We start from the raw sequence: 17,087 nt of genomic DNA, 5'->3' as shown, positions 1-17,087 counted from the left end.
ACAATACCCCTTCTTGTGTTTCAATACCCCTTCTTGTATCTCCAAACTGTGTAAAATAGTACATACGGCAAACCCGGAAATTGAAACCGGGTATTGAATTGTAGTAGTGCGATGCAGTGTGAAATGCAGCACAAACAGGTGGAGATGCAGCACAGTCACTGGTGTGGCAGCACACCCGGAAAATAACTTCCGGTTGGGTGTGCTGCTCGGAAGTTGACTGTGCTGCATTTAGCACTCACTGTGCTATGTGCTGCACTTGGTTTTGGGTGCGCTGTGCTGCAAGCTGTTGGGCCCCCCGTTTCTCCTCCTTAAAGGCAAACGTTCATTAATCATTTGCTGTTTATGACAGGCTATATCTGATCCTGACTCTTCCAGGATGTTCGAATCTTTCCAACAATGCCATGCAGGTTTTCTCATGGTCAAATCCGGTAATAGCAGACAGCAACGCATTGTTCATTACCTACATACGTCCTCTACTCGCTCTCGATGTCGTCGCCGCCTCCGCCTTTGCCTACTACTCAGTCACCCACCAATCATATGTTTAATGAAATGCAGTATTCCACGATAAATGGCGGAGAGTTCTACAACGTGGGCCGTGACCTCGTTCGAAATTTTCATACTACGGCTGCCAACCGTGAGTCGAAATAATAAAGAAGTATCCAATCGGGACTGAGGTCTTTACAGCACATAAAACTCTATGGGAAGCAATCGCTGGCGTTGGAGCTTCCCACAATTCTGCCTTGCAGTTTGACCGTGGCAGCTGTCTCCCTGGGACCCGAAAAGCAGTGTTACGAGACATCCATGAATGGAGTGCGTCCAAAAGTGATTCCAACCCCATATGCTGGCTTTCAGGAACTGCAGGTGTAGGAAAGTCGGCCATTGCACTGACAGTTGCTAAATCATGCGCCGAAAACAATCGACTCGCCGCCTCTTTTTTCTTCTTCAGGTCCGACCCCAAGCGCAACAACCCATCCTCCCTCATGTTGACAATTGCGCACGGTCTCGTTACCACGATACCGTCACTGCACCCTATCATTCATGGCAAGATCGCCACTGATCCCAGGATCTTGGAAGCCACTTTGGAAGATCAATTCAGAGAGCTCATTGTCTCTCCGTTATTGAATGTCTCCCCATCATCGAAAAGGAGATGGTGGATACCGAGATGGGGACAGAGATGGGGATGGAGTCTGAGATGGCGGAGACAGGTGCCAGAGCAACCATTGCCTCAGCTGGTGCCCCAGGCAGTGCAACCATCATTGCCTCAGTCAGTTCAGAAACATCCCAATCTCGTCATTATTGACGGCCTGGATGAGTGCAAGGATAGCGACACCCAGTTGCGACTTATCTCCATACTAACATCTGCCTATCAACATTCCCCCCATTTCCCGCTGCGACTTCTGATCTGTAGCCGTCCTGAATCATGGATTCGAGAGGCCTTTGATCTTCCAAACCTTTGTATCCTCACTAAACACATAAAGTTGGATGATTCTTATGTGCCAAATCAAGATATCGAACGGTACTTTCGCAGTGAGTTCACCAGCATTCACACAAACATTAAATACAAACGGGTCGAATTTCCGAACCCATGGCCTTCCAAAGCTGACATAGAGTGTTTGGTTGACAATGCTTCAGCCCAATTCATTTATGCGATCACTGCGATGAAAGTTGTGAAAGCGGAATATTCATCCCCTATCAAACAACTTCGCATAGTTCTCGATAGTCGATCTAACCGAATCTCTCCAAAATCTCCATTCCCTGAGCTCGACAACCTCTATCATATAATACTTTCCACCCATCCCGAACGAGACACACTTCTCTGTATCCTCAGTGCAATTCTTCTACTGCCAGAGAGATGTAGGAATCCGAAGTTTATCGAAATATTGCTTGGATTCTCCCCTGGAGAAGTAGACCTGTCATTGCGAGGAATGCACTCAGTACTCAACATCCGCGACCCAGATGATGATATTCGGGTTTACCACACTTCCTTCACCGATTACCTCTGCACCAAGTCTCGATCTGCCGAGTTCTACATTGACGAGCCTCGGCAACGTGACTTCCTTGCTTGTCGATGGCTCATGGCTCTTGGTGAACACTGCAAGGCTCAGGCAACGATGTATGGCAAACATTAGTGATCAAATGGGACCACTTCTTATATTTTGTTTATAGTTTTATTGTCAGAACTTTCTTGGGAGAATGGGGCAACTTTTGCTCCTCCGTTCAACAGCCTAGCGTGCAATTGCTACATGAACTTGGATCTCTTGATCTGCTCAGCCTCGTCGTTGGTGTCAGTCTGCAAGTTGAAATTAGCCTGACGCGTGAGTCATGGGATCGGTGGGCCGCATTATTCCGTTCCTTTCGAACCATCCCTTCCTGGTTGGATCGAGAGGTATGTTTCTCAGTGTTGGATGTGCTTACCTTCTATTGATATTTGTTAGGGTGTCGACCCACAAATCATTGAGCGCTTTGTAGACATCCAGGATCGTATCCAGGTGAACCCCTCGCTGGATGAAGAAATTCGAAGAGACCTTGAAGACTGGATAATCTTCAATCTCACTGGTTGCACGTGGAGATGTCCATTGACAAAGCCTGTTGATGCCTCAGTGGCGAAATTGCTTGGTAGTGCATGGAATAGCGAGTCTTCCTCAGGTCCTCTTTCATTAGCTGCCAGACCTACCGGTACTCTAGGCACCAGCATGGATATTCCATCTGGTTGCTTTCGTACTGTGAAGCACTTGTGTTATGATCTAGAAATCATGATGGCGAGATGTCGAAAGCTGGAACCAGCCGACAAAGATATGGAAGTGTCAGGAACTGCGCACACTGTTCGCAATCTACTGGAAACAACGTTACTGGTATCCTGCGTACCGCAACCTGCACTTCTCTCTATACTCCATACAATCTCTGACGCGGTGAAGATGTATTCCGAAATCAATCAAAGGCAGGTTCACATATTTGAGAACGAAATCAATTCAAGGCGGCTTCACATATTTGAGCACGAAAGCAATCCAAGGCAGCTTCGCATAATTGAGGGGTGTCGAAAGAAGCTACTTTCATGGTGCGAGGTACTTATCTTCCCCACATACTTTCTGTCATCAGTCCTACTCATGAACACATCTAGTCCTTCCCGGATGGTTATGCCGAATGTACAGATCTCATCAAAAACCAAATCTTACCCTTTTGCGAGTTTTACGGTTAGTAGTTTTGTTGTAGTCGGATTTGTAAGTCACAGTTTCGATCATTGAGTTTCATCTGAACACAATTAAATCACAGACTGAACGCAATTGGCCAAAACTTCAGAATCTCAAGTTCAGGAATTCCTCCAGTTGGCCAACTGGTCCATGATCCGGATGGGTAGATTGATACTTAGCTATGCACATTAAACGACGTACCATATAGTACCACTTAACTTACGAAGAATTCCACCTGAACCTTTTGTGGAGACCATTACCGAAGTGGGGGAACGCCTGTGGCTGACGGCGGGCTGGGCCTCCAAAGATACAAGGCGGAAGACGTTTCGAGTTATAGTCCAAGCTAATCAGATTAACCCATCACTACCTAACAAGCTTTACAGTTAACTCTCTAACTAGGCGGCGGCGGTGGAGGAGGCGGAGCTTGTTGCGGCGGTTGAGGTTGTGCATCCCCTCCGGAGCAACACCGTTATACCCAGCTTGGGCGTAATATTGACTGTACTGATATGGTTGAGTCACAGCCCATTCCTTGAACTGGGAAGAGTTGACATCGTAACCGTATTGAGCCCTACAATCGCCACGGCCGACGTTGAGTACGAGAGACGAAAACAAGGAATGGAGATGTATATCCGCTCACCAATATGCTGCATAGGTTGCGGCGCTGCCATATTTTGCCGCTCCCCTTGAGGCGGTGTCCATCTGGAGGGGGAGGCGGCTGTTCACCCAAGGCCCTCTATCTAGCGCGTGAGAAAATTGTATCAGGCTTGGACCACTGTAGGACAGGTTCAAGTTAGGCGACGAGAATCTGAGACAAAAAGGGCAATGAACGCACATAATATGGATGTACAAGACTCGTCACTGTCTATACCCGTTTCCTGGTCAACGAAACGTGATCCTATGCCTTTATTTTTCATGTTTCCTGTTACACATACACAAGAGCAAGCCCCCTAGAAAACATTCAGATATCGGGCTGCAGAGAATGTAAATTACAGGTTTAAACGCACGCTAGGTCCAACCACCTTCGCTCGTACATTGAAGTTTCGGATGGACTCGAAACAACGGGCACCTTTTCTTCAGGCTATTTCCTCTACAGGATTCCTGCAATAAGTCAACCCTCGATACGAGTGACGACAAGACCGACCTGCTCCGTCATCTTATCCTTGGGCCTATCTTCCGCTACCGAGCCCGCTTCAATTGCAATTAGTCCATTGACCTTGTCGATGTCGTTTTGTATATTATCGTTCGTGTTTGCAATGATACGCGGTCCAAAGGGATGCCTTGCTTTTGCCAGGATACCACACGCATTCGGTACTGACGGATATTCCATTTCAATCGGGAATCTATGACCAGGGATGTTAGGCGGACATGAGATATCTTCGAGAGAAAAAACTACGGACACACCTCCTGTTGCGTCTACGATTCCGTCAGCAAATATCGATACCGACACCGTAAAGGTCAATGTCGTGAGTAAATTCCGGATCTGTCATATCCTGTGTCTCCAGCGGATACAACTGGTTCTTCCTTTCTTGTTATCTTCCTTCTCGGTCTTTTCATGATTCACGAGTCAGCTAGGCAAACGAGTGCGGACGGTAAACATTACCCTGGACGAATCCTCCTGTTCAAAAAGCGGGGCAGAGTTGCATGCGTATTTGGAATCCCGTTGCTGACAGTTTCTGGTGGAGATCGGAGAGACCGCGCATGCTCAGTTCTATTCCATGATAGGTTAGTAAGGACGAGTAATGAGCAAAGACGGACGGACGGACGGACGGACGGTGATGAGAGGGCTCTGCCTGAGTGCCTTAGCCCAATACGTGTTCCACAACATCCCTGACAGCCATTATCGAGACTCGCTTTGAAAATCTCTACTTGTAGTGCTGATTGGCGTGAACAACGAAGTCTTCGATCTTGTTGAGCAGTATAATTGATACTCGAAGGGTGGAGTAGTAGTTCCCGGGATAGGTGCGGAAAGCGCCGCTGTCTACTCTTCCGGCTGATATCGTGCAGTCGGGGTCCATCTAAAATCCAGGTCAGTTCGAATGAGACGATGAAGTACTAATACAAGAGCTCGAGGCCAACACGCACCAACAAATGAGTGTTGGAACTTCTGGCTGTTCATCTACATGCTGACATCGATACCAGACAACCAAGACCCATATCTTGGATGGAATTCGAGAATGATATTATACTATCGCATTTTCTAGCACCTGAAGTTCAAAAGTTCAGAAAAAGGTCAAGAAAAGCTGGACAGAACGTCACGCACCCTCTCGCTTCCCGTAAGATACTGCACCATATACTCTGCTTGTACTCTGCTTCCTCGCTTCCTGCATTTCCACGCGTCTCGTTTCCTTGCACCGGTAATGCGAACGAATGACCGTGGTCGTACCGATAATTCCCTTGCATCATTCCCACAATTTTGTAGCGTACGCCTGAACGCGCATGGATGACCTAGATAAAGATGGAACTGAGAAAGGCTCATACCGGAAAGACGAGAACATACCATCAAGCCAAGGCTGAATTTCTCCGTTGTTTGAAATAGTGGAGACTGCGGTTACACGGTTATGGTGCTATTCTTCCTGCGAGCCCTTGAGAAATCCTTACTCATCCTTCGTTAACCCCGCTTTGTTCTTCACGATCGAATTCAAAGAGCTCACCTTCTGGTTAATATCTTTGACGTTGTTGAGAAAGTTGAATGTTTGTCTGGCCGTGCTCAAAGCGGCCATCGTTCCACGATCACTGTATAATGTGGCGTGTTATAGAGTCAGAGAAGATGCAAGGTATGAAAGGACCAAAACACATCTGCAGTTGTGAAAAACTCGTTTGAGTGGACAACGAAGTGCAGGACCAACAAAAATAATGTCACGCTGTAACCACCTTGACGCCCACAAGCACCTCTCTAACGAGAATCTGGCACGGGCTTCATCTGTACACGATGTCAACGCAGACGATCCACCGTTTAGGATTCAGATTCCTTACCGACGAGTCTCTAGTCTTCACACAAAACGCTTGGGACTATGTTCCTCCAACAGGTCAATATGAAACCCTCTTTAGCCAAACAATCACAGCGAGAAACCAGCCAGATACCGGGAAAACTTTCACGAAAACAACACAACGAACTCCTCCAAAGATAGGAAACGGTTGGGAACTCGTGTAGTCTACTCAGGTGAGTTACCTTTTCTTTTTCTTCGCTCCGACACTCCTTCATTTCCTTAGCCAGGTCCGATGAAAATAGCAGACGTTGTAGGCGGCTCCTCTTCCCCTCCCCGCTGCGAATCGGAACCCTCAACTCGAATTATACGCGTAATTACTCAAAATATGCTGTCAAACAAACGTCTCCGCTGGTTGGAAAGCTTCGTGCAGCCGTGCGGGATCTGTCATCGCCGGATACTCTACCGCCTGGCCTGGAGGAGGAGTCGGTTGACATCGGAGTACTGGTTTTCGTGCTGAGTGCATTACACCCTGCTGATTGGGGGCGCGCAGTTCTAAACATAAGGTGCGCTTTACGTTTTCTCTTCGCCTAACGACCCGCGATCGTTTAGCTCCTCAAACTAGGTGGCCGAGTCGTACTAAGGGACTACAGTCGATTCGATCTCATATGGCTTAGGTTCTAGGCGTGAAGGTTGTTGGACAACGAGTTTGGCAACATCTAGGAGGATAAGACGGGGGTGTACTTCTTTGAATCGGGTGTGCGATGATCCTCCGTTTTTACTTTTCTCAAATGAATGTTCCATTCACTTCGTCGCAGATGGACCAGGCGTTATTTTTACGAGCGCACGAACTCCTAACTCCCTGACGAGCACAGTGACAACCGCGGAGATAGAAGACAAGGGGGTGGACACGAAGCCCGTGTCGTCGCCAGCACCGATAGTCCTTGAGCTTGCAACGGTTGACGACGTTTTAGAGCCACAGATTGGAACAGCGATCCGCAAATTCATCGACGTCTTCTCGAACTGTCTTCGCTGCATCATCTCCTTTTTCAAATCAAACAATCAGGCATTGACCGTCGCCTGATCGTGAATCCGAAGCGTCAAATGAATGTCTTTGGCGTGCTTCAGAAGAATGTTCTCAGCTTGTATCGACGATTTGCCGTGACTTGTGACTTTGGATGCAAGGTGTGTTTCAGAAAGTCGGTTGAACAGACACGAAGGAGACGCTGTGAGGCATTGGTGGATGAAGCTTGAAGCTTGAAGTCTTATGCAGTATGAATGGCAACTTTTGATTAAAATTTGTTCTATTACACACTCTGCACAACTTGTTTATGACTCGAATCATAGTACGGGAATCTACAGTGACGTTCGCACAACACAATGGCTTGTATCACTTTGGTATATCGAGTCCGAACGCAGCTGAGAATAGCGCAAATGAAGTACGCCAACCGATGATGATACAAGCTACAACGTTGAACGGTCCTAAGTCTATACCATAGCTGGCACATGAATAGATCACCACATAAGGGTAGTATCAATACCAGGTGCAAAGTCTACATATCACATATGTTTCGGTGCCATGGTCCATGGCGTCCATGTCCGTTGAAAAGTTCCGCGTTATACGCACATCCCCATTTTGGGCCCTCGGGCGTGCCGACACTCCTGAATCGGAATTAGACTCGGAGGTGAAAATGAAAGCAAAGTGCGTGAGACGGCACGTACAATCGACTAGAAAAGCCTCGTTCAACCTCTCACCATCGAGATTCTTCAACCTGACTGTTATTGTCCTTTTACTGGCCGTGAAGGTAGCCTTGACGTTGAAAAGCAGTGTTTTCTCGTCGGGTGTATAAGCTTTGAAGCTGTGGTGCATTGACATGAGTGTACTCCGCTTGGTTCTCATCGAATCCGCATCGAAGTCTTCTGCACACCGTGGACGTCGATATGATACATCGTCTTGCCTTTTCGTCCGTGCCAGTTCTTCTCGAGAAATCAGCAAGGCTCCGGCTTTCTCTGTACAAACTATGATTAGACCCTTGAGATTGAATTTTCGACTGCTCACGCACCAGTGACCAAACTGTCTTCGAGAATGTTCAGCGTAGGTTCGGATGATACTGATGGAGGAAGGTAAGGGTCGTTCAGGTTCATTCTTTAACTGTTCGAACACCTTGATGACAGAGATTCGTGAGGCCAGCATATGAACGTTTGAAAAGACATCGGAGTGACGGAACTTACGGTCAACACGGACTTGCAGATTCAGAGCTTCCTCCGGTCTCGCCTTGCTCCTGCACACCATCTTCATCTGCTCTTTATGACAGTCTGACTCTTTCAAGATAATCGAATCTTTCCCACAATGCCATGCATATGCCGACGGAATTTAGATGGAGAAGGAGCTGTTGAAGGTCATCTGGACCATCAAACAGTAGTCAGACAGCGTGTTTATTGAATTGTCCCCTCCCACATACTATTACCTGCATCCAGCGCTCCACTCCAGCTCTCGATGTCGTCCCCGCCTCCGTTTTCGCCTACTACTCAGCCACCCACCAATCATATGTTTAATCAAATGCAGTATTCCACGATAAATGGCGGAGAGTTCTACAACGTCGGCCATGACCTTGTTCGAAATTTTCATACTACGGCCGCCAACCGTGAGTCAAGATAATAGTGAAGTATCCAATCCAGACTGAGGCCTTTACAGCACATAAGACTCTATGGGATGCAATTGCTGGCGTTAGAGCTTCCTACAATTCCAGTCTGCAATTTGATCGCGGCAATTGTCTCCCTGGCACCCGAGAAGCAGTTCTACGAGATATCCATAAATGGAGTTCCTCTGAAAGTGATTCCTCCAAACCCGTATGCTGGCTTTCGGGAACTGCAGGTGTAGGAAAGTCGGCCATTGCGCTGACAGTTGCAGAATCATGCGCCGAAAACAATCAACTTGCAGCCTCTTTTTTCTTCTTCAGGTCCGACCCCAAGCGCAACAACCCTTCCTTCCTCATCCTGACGCTTGCGCACAGTCTTGTTACCACAAGGCCATCGCTACGCCGTATCATTCATGACAAGATCGCCGCCGATCCCAGGATCTTGGAAGCCACTTTGGAACATCAATTTACAGAGCTCATTGTCTCTCCATTACAGGAAAGGAGATGGTGGAGACGCCTGCAGGAACGACTATTACCTCGGATGATTCAGAAACAACCCAACCTCGTCATTATTGACGGCCTGGACGAGTGCAACGACAGTGACACCCAGTTGCGACTCATCTCTATATTAACATCTACCTATCAACAATTCCCTCATTTCCCTCTGCGACTTCTGATCTGTAGCCGTCCTGAAGCGTGGATTCGAGAGGCCTTCAATCTCCCAAACAATCATCTCCTCACTAAACACATAAAGTTGGATGATTCTTATTTGCCAAACCAAGATATCGAACGGTACTTTCGCAGCGAGTTTATCAGCATTCGTACAAACACCAAATACTCCCAGGTCGTGTTTCCTAACCCATGGCCTTCCGAAGCTGACACTCACCGTTTGGTTGAGAATGCTTCAGCCCAATTCATCTATGCGGTGACTGCAATGAAAGTTGTGAAAGCGGAATGTTTATCCCCTATCAAACAACTTTGCATAATCCTCGATCATCGATCTAATCGAATCTCTCCAAAATCTCCATTCCCCGAGCTCGACAACCTCTATCATATAATACTTTCCATCCATCCTGAACGAGACACACTTCTCTCTATTCTCAGTACAATTCTTCTGCTGCCAGAGAGATGTAGGAATCCGAAGTTTATCGAAATATTGCTTGGATTCTCCCCTGGAGAAGTAGACCTTTCGTTGCGAGGAATGCACTCAGTACTCGACATTCGCGGCGCGATGGACGATATTCGGGTTTACCACACTTCATTCTCCGATTACCTCTGCACCAAGTCTCGATCTGCCGAGTTCTACATTGACGAGCCTTGGCAACGCGACTTCCTTGCTTGTCGATGGCTCATGGCTCTTGGTAAACTCTGCCAGCCTCAGGCAAAGAGGTATGGCAAACATTAGTGCTCAAATGGGACCACTTCTTATATCTTGTCTACAGCTTCCATTACCCGACTGTCAAAACCTTCTTGGAAAAATGGGACGACTTTTGCTCCTCCATGAAACAGCCTAGCGAGCAATTGCTATATGAACTTGGATCTCTCGATCTTATCAGCCTCCTCATTGCTACCGGTGGTGGTCTGGGAGTTGATGCAGATGACTCGTACCGTCAGTCATCGGAGTGGTGGCGCTCATTATTCCTTTCCTTTCAAACCATCACTTCCTGGTTGGATCGAGAGGTATATTTCTCAGTGTTAAATGTGCTTACTCCTATTGATATTTGTTAGGGTGTCGACCCAGAAATCATTGAACGCTTCGTAGACATCCAGGATCGTATCCAGGTGAACCCCTCACTGGATGAAGAAACTCGAAGTGACCTTGAAAGCTGGGTAATTTTCAATGTCACTGGTTGCCGGTACAAATGTCCATCGACAGACCGTGTTGATGCCTCAGTGGCTAAATTGCTCGGCGGTGCACGGAATAGCGAGCCTTCCCCAGGTCCTATTTCATTAGCTGGGCCTACTAGTACTCCAGGCGTCCGCATCGATATTCAATCTGGTTGCTTTCGGACTGTGAAGCGCCTGTGTGATGATCTAGAAACCTCAATGGCGAGATATCAAAATTTGGAACCAGCTGAAAAAGACTTGGAAATATGGGAAATATCGGAGACTGTTTACAATTCACTGGATTCAACGCTACTGGCATCCTGCGTACCCCAACCTGAACTTCTCTCTATACTCCGTACAATCTCTGACTCGGTGAAGATGTATTCAGAAATTGCAAGAGCGCCACTTTATCTACGGGCGGAACGTCGAGATAAGCTACTTTCATGGTGTGAGGTACTTATCTTTTCCCCTATACTTTCTGTCATCAATCCCTACTCATAAACACATCTAGTCCTTCCTGGATGGTTATGCCGAATGTACAGATCTCGTCAAAAACCAAATCTTGCCTTTTTGCTAGTAGTTTTGAAGTTGTAGTCGGATTGGTAAGTCACAGTTTCGATCATTAGAGTCACATCTGAACACAATCAAAGACTGGTCGCAATTGGCAAAAACTTCAATCTGACGTTCGGGAATTCCTCTGGTTAGCAACTGATCCATGATCCGGATAGGTAGTAGTAGATTAATACTTAGCTATGCACATTAAACGACGTACCCTATATTACTTGACTTACGAAGAATTTCACCTGCAATGTTTGTGGAGGCCATTACCGAAGTGGGAGAACCGGCACTGCGCTGGGCCTCCAAAGATACAAGGCGGATGACGTTTCAAGTTACAGTCCAAGCTAATCAGATTCAACAATCACTTCCTAACAAGCTTTACACAGAATCTCTAACTAGGCGGCGGCGGCGGCGGCGGAGCTTGTTGCGGCGGTTGAGGTTGTGCATCCCCCTCCGGAGCAACTCCGTTATACCCAGCTTGGGCGTAATATTGATTGTACTGTTGTTGTTGTTGAGTCGCAGCCCATTCCTTGAACTGGGGAGAGTTGACATCGTAACCGTATTGAGCCCTACAATCGCCACGGCCGACATTCAGTACGAGGGACAAAAACAAAGAAAGGCGGCGTATACTCACCAATAAGCTGCATAGGCTTCGGCCGTATTTTGCTGTTCTCCCTGAGGCGCAGTCGGTTGTTGTCCATCTGGAGGGGGAGGCGGCTGTTCACCAGGCAGCGGAGGCGGGGCATATCCCTGAATAAGCGTTAGTTCGAGAAACAGGTTAGCCCGCGAAAACTTGGTGATGGAGAAAAAAGAAAGTTTACTGAAAAACTGGTGAGTAATGGGACGAGACATATCGCCATTGCACTATACGCATCATGTTGAGCTTGACCTTGATGAAGTTCCATTTGTTGTTGTTGAGCTACGAGTGCTGTTTTCGCGTGCTCGGAGCGAACGGCGACCAGACAATCTTCTTCACTCTTGCGACTTGGCCCTCTTCCAGAATCGCTGTAGGAAGTTAGACGACGAGAATCTAGGATGACAAGGAAGGCATGAATATGTACAGGGGCTCATCACTTTCTTTACCCGTCGCCTAGTCAGTGAAACCAGATCCTATCCTTTAATTTGCACTCGAGTTTCTGTTTCCTGTTGTATACGTTACGAACGAGCCCTGTGGAAAAAAACCAAATATCGGGTAACAGAGAAAGAAAAACAGATTCAAATGCACGCTAGGTTCAACCACCTTCGCTCGTACATCGAAGTTCCAGATGGACTCGAACTCGAGGCCAACAGGCAGCTTTCAGGCCATTTTCTCTACAAGATTTCTATAACGAACCAACGGTCGGAACGAGGGACGAGAAAACGGACGTTTTCCCTCACGTTAGCCTTCTTATCTTCCACTACCGAGCCTATATCAATTGAAGTTCATTGACTTGTCGATCGCCCTCTGTATGCTTTCTCTTTCTCTTGCATTTACCATGATATGCAGGTCCAAACGGATGCCTTGCTTTTGTCGGGCTACCGCACGCATTCAGTACTAACAAATGTTCCAGTTTCAGCTTGAGTCTATGAAGAGGGATGTTAGATGGACACGAGAATTTTTCGGGAGAAAAAACTACGGACGTACCTCCTGTTACGTTCGATTCTTGACATCGCAAGGGTCGAGTTCGCGAGTAAATTCCGCATAGCGGGGATCTGTCAAAGCACCGGTAAGCCTTGTGTCTCCAGCGAGTTGGACTGGTTCTCTCTTTCTTCTTATCTTCCTTCTCTTCACGGTTTAGCAAGGCGAACGAGTGCAGACAGAGAAAATTCTCCTTTTCAGGAAGTGGAGGTGGAGGTAACGTTGCACGCGTGTTCGGAATCCTCGTTGTTGCCTTGGACAGTGTCTGTTGGAGCGGCGAGACTATGAAACGATAAGATAGCAGCAACGAGTAATGAGAGGAGACGGACTGACGGAGATGAGAGGGCTCTGACTGAATGTATTGACCCAATACGTATTCCACAACATCCAACAGCTCGTTATCGAGACTCCACTTGAAGATCTCTACTTCTGCTCGTAATGATTAGCATGGACACCGAAGTCTTCGACCTTGGTGAGCGGTATAGAGCGGTACTCGGAGGGAGAGGTTGGTAGTGCTCGAGATAGGTACGGAGAGCGCTGGTGTCTACTCTTCCGGCTGATATCGTGTGGTTGAGATCGATCCAAAATCTGGAGCAGTTCAAATGAGACGATGAAGAAGGAATTCAAGAAATCGAGGCCACACGCACTACGGCTGCAACAAATGGGTCTTGGAACTTCTGGCTGACCATTTCTTTGCTGCCACCGATACCGGACAACCAACATCCATATCATAGGTGGAATTCGAGAATGATACCATACTATTGCATTCTCTAGCCTAGCCTTCCCACCCGAAGTTCAAAAACTCAGAAAAAAGTCGGAGAAAAGTTGGACTGACCGCCACGCACCCTCTAGCTTTCCAGTGGTAGACTGCATAGCCTGCTGCCTCGTTCCCTAAATCTCGGTCGCTTGCACTGGTAATGCAAATGAATCCATGATAACCATGGTCGTGCCGGTAACCTGTCCTTGTATCATTCCCATAATTTCGTAGGGTACGCCTGAACGTGCACGGATAACTTGGATATAGACGGAACTGAGTAAGACTCGATATAGGAAACACGAGAAATGATACCATCTTAATCAAAGCCAGTACTGAGATCTTGCACTGTTTGAAATAGCGGGGACTGCAGTTACACCGTTCCTCCGAGTCTTTGGGAGTCCTTGCATCCTTCCAGCGAGCCACGCCGTTATGTAACCTTCTTCATTGCATCCTCCGCTCTGATGTTCGTCTGCCCGTGTTCGAAGCGGCCATCGTTCCGCGATTGCCGTACTAAGTGTGATAAAGTCAGGGAAGACGCGAAGTATAGAAGGACCAAAGCACGCCTGGATTGTGCAAAACTGAATCCACGCGTTTGAGTGGGCAATACGGAGTTCAGAACAACGCCGAAAAATGTCACGCCGTAACCACCATGACGCCCACAACCACCTCTCTAACGATTCCGAATGCACGGGCTTCACCTGTACACGATGTCAGGCGATCCACTGTTGCATCCAGTTCCTCACCGACGAGTCAACGCTTGGGACCAAGTTCCTCCAACATGAAACAATCGCTGTCTCTTTAGCCAAACAGCGTTTCTTACCGGTACCCAAACAAGAATAGAGTCAAGTATAACGAGAAACCAGCCAGACACTGGGACGATCTTTACAAGAACACGAATAATTTCTTCAAAGATAGGAAATGGTTGCATAACGAGTCCCCAAGTTAGTCGAGTCTACTCAGGTTGAGGTGAGTTACCTTTCTTTTTCTTCGCTCCGGCACTTCTTCATTTCCTTAGTCAGGTCCGATGAAAACAGCAGAGATCGGATGCGGAGCTGGCAACTCAGTCTTTCCCCTCCTCGCTGCGACAAAACCCTGAACACGAGTTGTACGCGTACGATTACTCAAGTCATGCTGTCAAACTGGTACAAAACAACGCACTATATACATCTCTGCCCGTTGGAAAGTTTCATGCAGCTGTGTGGGATCTCTCATCGACCAGATGCTTTACCACCTGGCGTGGAGGAGGGAATCGGTTGACAATGTAGAGCTGGTTTCGTGCTGAATGCATTACATCGAGTGGGAACGCGCAGTTTCAAATGTACACAAGGTGTGCTTCAATGTTTTTGTTTTCTCTTCGTTTGACCGACCCGCAATCGTTTAGACCCCTCAAACCAGGTGGCATGGTCGATACGATCTCACGCAGCTTAGGTTCAAGGCGGGAAGGTTGTTGGACGACGCGTTTGGCAACGTTTACATCCAGGAGGTTAACACGAGGGTTTTCTTGAATTGGGTACGTGATCCTGCTTTTTTAATATTCTCAAATGAAATGTCCATTCACCTCTTCACAGATGACCTAGGTCTTATTTTCACGGGCGCACACGAACTCCTTCTATATTCCTTGACGAGTACAACAACAATCACGGAGATAGAAGACGAGGGAGTAGCCAAAGCCCGGTTCACTAGTGCCGATACTCCTTGAGCCTATAACGGTCAAAGACGACGTTTCATAGCCGCAGATCGGAAGACCCAGCTTGAGGAACAGCCCACAGGCTTATCCACGTCTTCTCGAACCACTATTTCCTGTTTCAAATCGAATAGCTGTGCATCGACTGTCGCCTGATCTTGAATCGGAAGACGTACTGAGTTTGGATGCAAGACGTCTGGTTGAAAACACGAGGGAGGTGATGTGGGGGATTGGTTAATGAGGTTCTTTCGGGATTCTACCCAGCACGACGGCATCTTCACTCTATTACACACTCTGCATAGTTATTTTCCGACTCGGATCATACTATGTACAGGAATTTCTAGTGGCGTTCACATCCCTGTATTACTGCTTGCTTGAATAGTATACCTGAACCCGCAAACGAGTCCAAACGCAGCCAAGAATAAAGCAAAAAGATACAACGCTAATCGATAACCTATTGAACGACGTTGGTTCGTTCTAAGCATATACTGTAACTGGCACATCCTGTGATTGGGGATCGTGTTCTTGCGGGTCGAGATATACATAGTATCGCCGCGAAAACAAGTTGCGACCGTGAGGTAGTAAATCTTCACATCACATCTGTATTGACAGCATGGGGATATGGATGATATGTAAACCTATAGATGTTCATGTGCGTTGAAGAAGTTGGTCCACAGGCGTACTGAGAGTGACGAGCTGTCCACGACTACAAATTGGAGTTGGAGGTGAAAACGAAAGTAAAGTGCGTGAGACGGCACGTACCGTCCGACCAAAAAGTCACCTAGCAAGCCACGCCACGGAATCCCCCAGCTTGACAGTGAACAGCAATGTGCAGTGACAAGAGTTTCCTCTTGATGGATCGAAGCCTTCTGTACATTCGTCCACGCCAGTTCTTCTGTGATCGAGAAACCAGCAAAGCTCCGGCTTTCTTCTCTATAATTAGACTTGAGATTGAATTTCATGATGTTGTGGTTAGCGTACGTCTCGACAGAGGTAAAAACGGTCACGGACATCCAGCTTCCTCCGGCCGGTCTCACCGTTTCTCCTCCACCGCATTTGCTCTCACAGGCTATTATCTTTCCAATGCCATGCTCGGAATTTAGATGGATCATAGCTCCTCGTGCCAGACCGATACTATCCCACAATAGCCGTGGGCTACTTCTCAAATACCGTCCCCTCCCACATACACCACGAAATTGGGACCAAAATGTCCATGGACTGATCAATACCGTCAGCCATCGTTAGTGCCTCTCAAATTGACGTTACCTGGTATAGACCTGAAATTCAAGTTCAAATCTAATTTGGCCTTTCATTCTGAGAGTGCATGGTCAGTTTGACAGAACTGAGCAGAGTAGTGATGTGCGGGCTCGGGCTTGGCCTGAAGCCCGGGCTTGGGCTCGGCTTGAGAGGGCTTGGGCCTGTAAATTCTCAAGCCCGAGCCCTGAGCCCAAGCTCCGGGCACTAAGCCCACGGCTTGGGCCTGGGCCCAGGCTTACTGTACAAATTTTTAAAAGAAGTATGGCTGTAAAAATATCAAATTTTTAGTACATTCTATGAACCCAGAGCCACCTTCCTTTGTGTCTGTTGAACTTAGTGCCAGAATTTGGCAAAGAAAGCCATTTGGAAGTAATCGGCAACAGTGGGGCCAGCAGCCGGCATATATTTACGGCAAATTTACGGTCATGTGAATTATTTATATTAAATTCAGAGCCGGCCATTAATACTTCGGTGTAATGGACCATTTTGGTAACCTGCCAGTCCCGAAAAAGATGTACATTGATTACATATTAGAAGCCCGGGCTCAGGCCCAAGGCTTGGGCTTTCCAAACTGCAAGCCCGAGCCTTGAGCCCTTCAAAGCCTTATCCCGGGCTCAGCTCGGCTTGCAAAGCCC

General features: G+C 47.5%; 8 protein-coding genes across 8 annotated transcripts; 2 read left to right on the top strand and 6 right to left on the bottom strand.

The window, feature by feature from the left end:
- Positions 1–480: 480 nt before the first annotated feature.
- Positions 481–3,422, top strand: E1B28_007826 (uncharacterized protein). Its single transcript, XM_043152603.1, has 5 exons — positions 481–2,113; positions 2,167–2,386; positions 2,436–3,062; positions 3,119–3,218; positions 3,271–3,422. Exons 1-4 carry the CDS (start codon positions 981–983, stop codon positions 3,194–3,196), a joined length of 2,058 nt encoding a protein of 685 aa, XP_043010689.1. The 5' UTR covers positions 481–980; the 3' UTR covers positions 3,197–3,218; positions 3,271–3,422.
- Positions 3,423–4,296: 874 nt separating this feature from the next.
- On the bottom strand, positions 4,297–4,515 carry E1B28_007825 (uncharacterized protein; the record flags this gene model as incomplete). Its single annotated transcript, XM_043152602.1, has 1 exon — positions 4,297–4,515. The coding sequence occupies one exon, from the start codon at positions 4,513–4,515 to the stop codon at positions 4,297–4,299; it is 219 nt and encodes a 72-aa protein (XP_043010688.1).
- A 1,323-nt stretch (positions 4,516–5,838) lies between these two features.
- Positions 5,839–11,401, top strand: E1B28_007823 (uncharacterized protein). Its single transcript, XM_043152600.1, has 8 exons — positions 5,839–6,348; positions 6,403–6,678; positions 6,738–8,757; positions 8,808–10,140; positions 10,194–10,431; positions 10,480–11,031; positions 11,090–11,180; positions 11,229–11,401. The coding sequence occupies exons 3-7, from the start codon at positions 8,610–8,612 to the stop codon at positions 11,153–11,155; spliced, it is 2,337 nt and encodes a 778-aa protein (XP_043010686.1). The 5' UTR covers positions 5,839–6,348; positions 6,403–6,678; positions 6,738–8,609; the 3' UTR covers positions 11,156–11,180; positions 11,229–11,401.
- On the bottom strand, positions 6,917–8,257 carry E1B28_007824 (uncharacterized protein; the record flags this gene model as incomplete). Its single annotated transcript, XM_043152601.1, has 3 exons — positions 6,917–7,156; positions 7,740–8,122; positions 8,176–8,257. 3 exons carry the CDS (start codon positions 8,255–8,257, stop codon positions 6,917–6,919), a joined length of 705 nt encoding a protein of 234 aa, XP_043010687.1.
- Positions 11,402–11,527: 126 nt separating the features above from the next.
- Positions 11,528–12,041, bottom strand: E1B28_007822 (uncharacterized protein; the record flags this gene model as incomplete). Its single annotated transcript, XM_043152599.1, has 3 exons — positions 11,528–11,705; positions 11,771–11,886; positions 11,958–12,041. 3 exons carry the CDS (start codon positions 12,039–12,041, stop codon positions 11,528–11,530), a joined length of 378 nt encoding a protein of 125 aa, XP_043010685.1.
- A 501-nt stretch (positions 12,042–12,542) lies between these two features.
- E1B28_007821 (uncharacterized protein) lies at positions 12,543–12,819 on the bottom strand (the record flags this gene model as incomplete). The annotated part of the gene is made up of 2 exons (XM_043152598.1): positions 12,543–12,699; positions 12,761–12,819. The coding sequence occupies 2 exons, from the start codon at positions 12,817–12,819 to the stop codon at positions 12,543–12,545; spliced, it is 216 nt and encodes a 71-aa protein (XP_043010684.1).
- A 358-nt stretch (positions 12,820–13,177) lies between these two features.
- Positions 13,178–13,443, bottom strand: E1B28_007820 (uncharacterized protein; the record flags this gene model as incomplete). Its single annotated transcript, XM_043152597.1, has 2 exons — positions 13,178–13,342; positions 13,402–13,443. 2 exons carry the CDS (start codon positions 13,441–13,443, stop codon positions 13,178–13,180), a joined length of 207 nt encoding a protein of 68 aa, XP_043010683.1.
- A 2,329-nt stretch (positions 13,444–15,772) lies between these two features.
- Positions 15,773–16,376, bottom strand: E1B28_007819 (uncharacterized protein). The gene is made up of 2 exons (XM_043152596.1): positions 15,958–16,376; positions 15,773–15,901 (listed from the first exon to the last, which is right to left on the bottom strand). Exons 1-2 carry the CDS (start codon positions 16,305–16,307, stop codon positions 15,844–15,846), a joined length of 408 nt encoding a protein of 135 aa, XP_043010682.1. The 5' UTR covers positions 16,308–16,376; the 3' UTR covers positions 15,773–15,843.
- Positions 16,377–17,087: the final 711 nt, after the last annotated feature.

The sequence above is a fragment of the Marasmius oreades genome, chromosome 4 (assembly GCF_018924745.1).
Source record: "Marasmius oreades isolate 03SP1 chromosome 4, whole genome shotgun sequence".
NCBI lineage: Eukaryota > Fungi > Basidiomycota > Agaricomycetes > Agaricales > Marasmiaceae > Marasmius > Marasmius oreades.
This window is presented reverse-complemented; position numbering and strand designations above follow the sequence as displayed.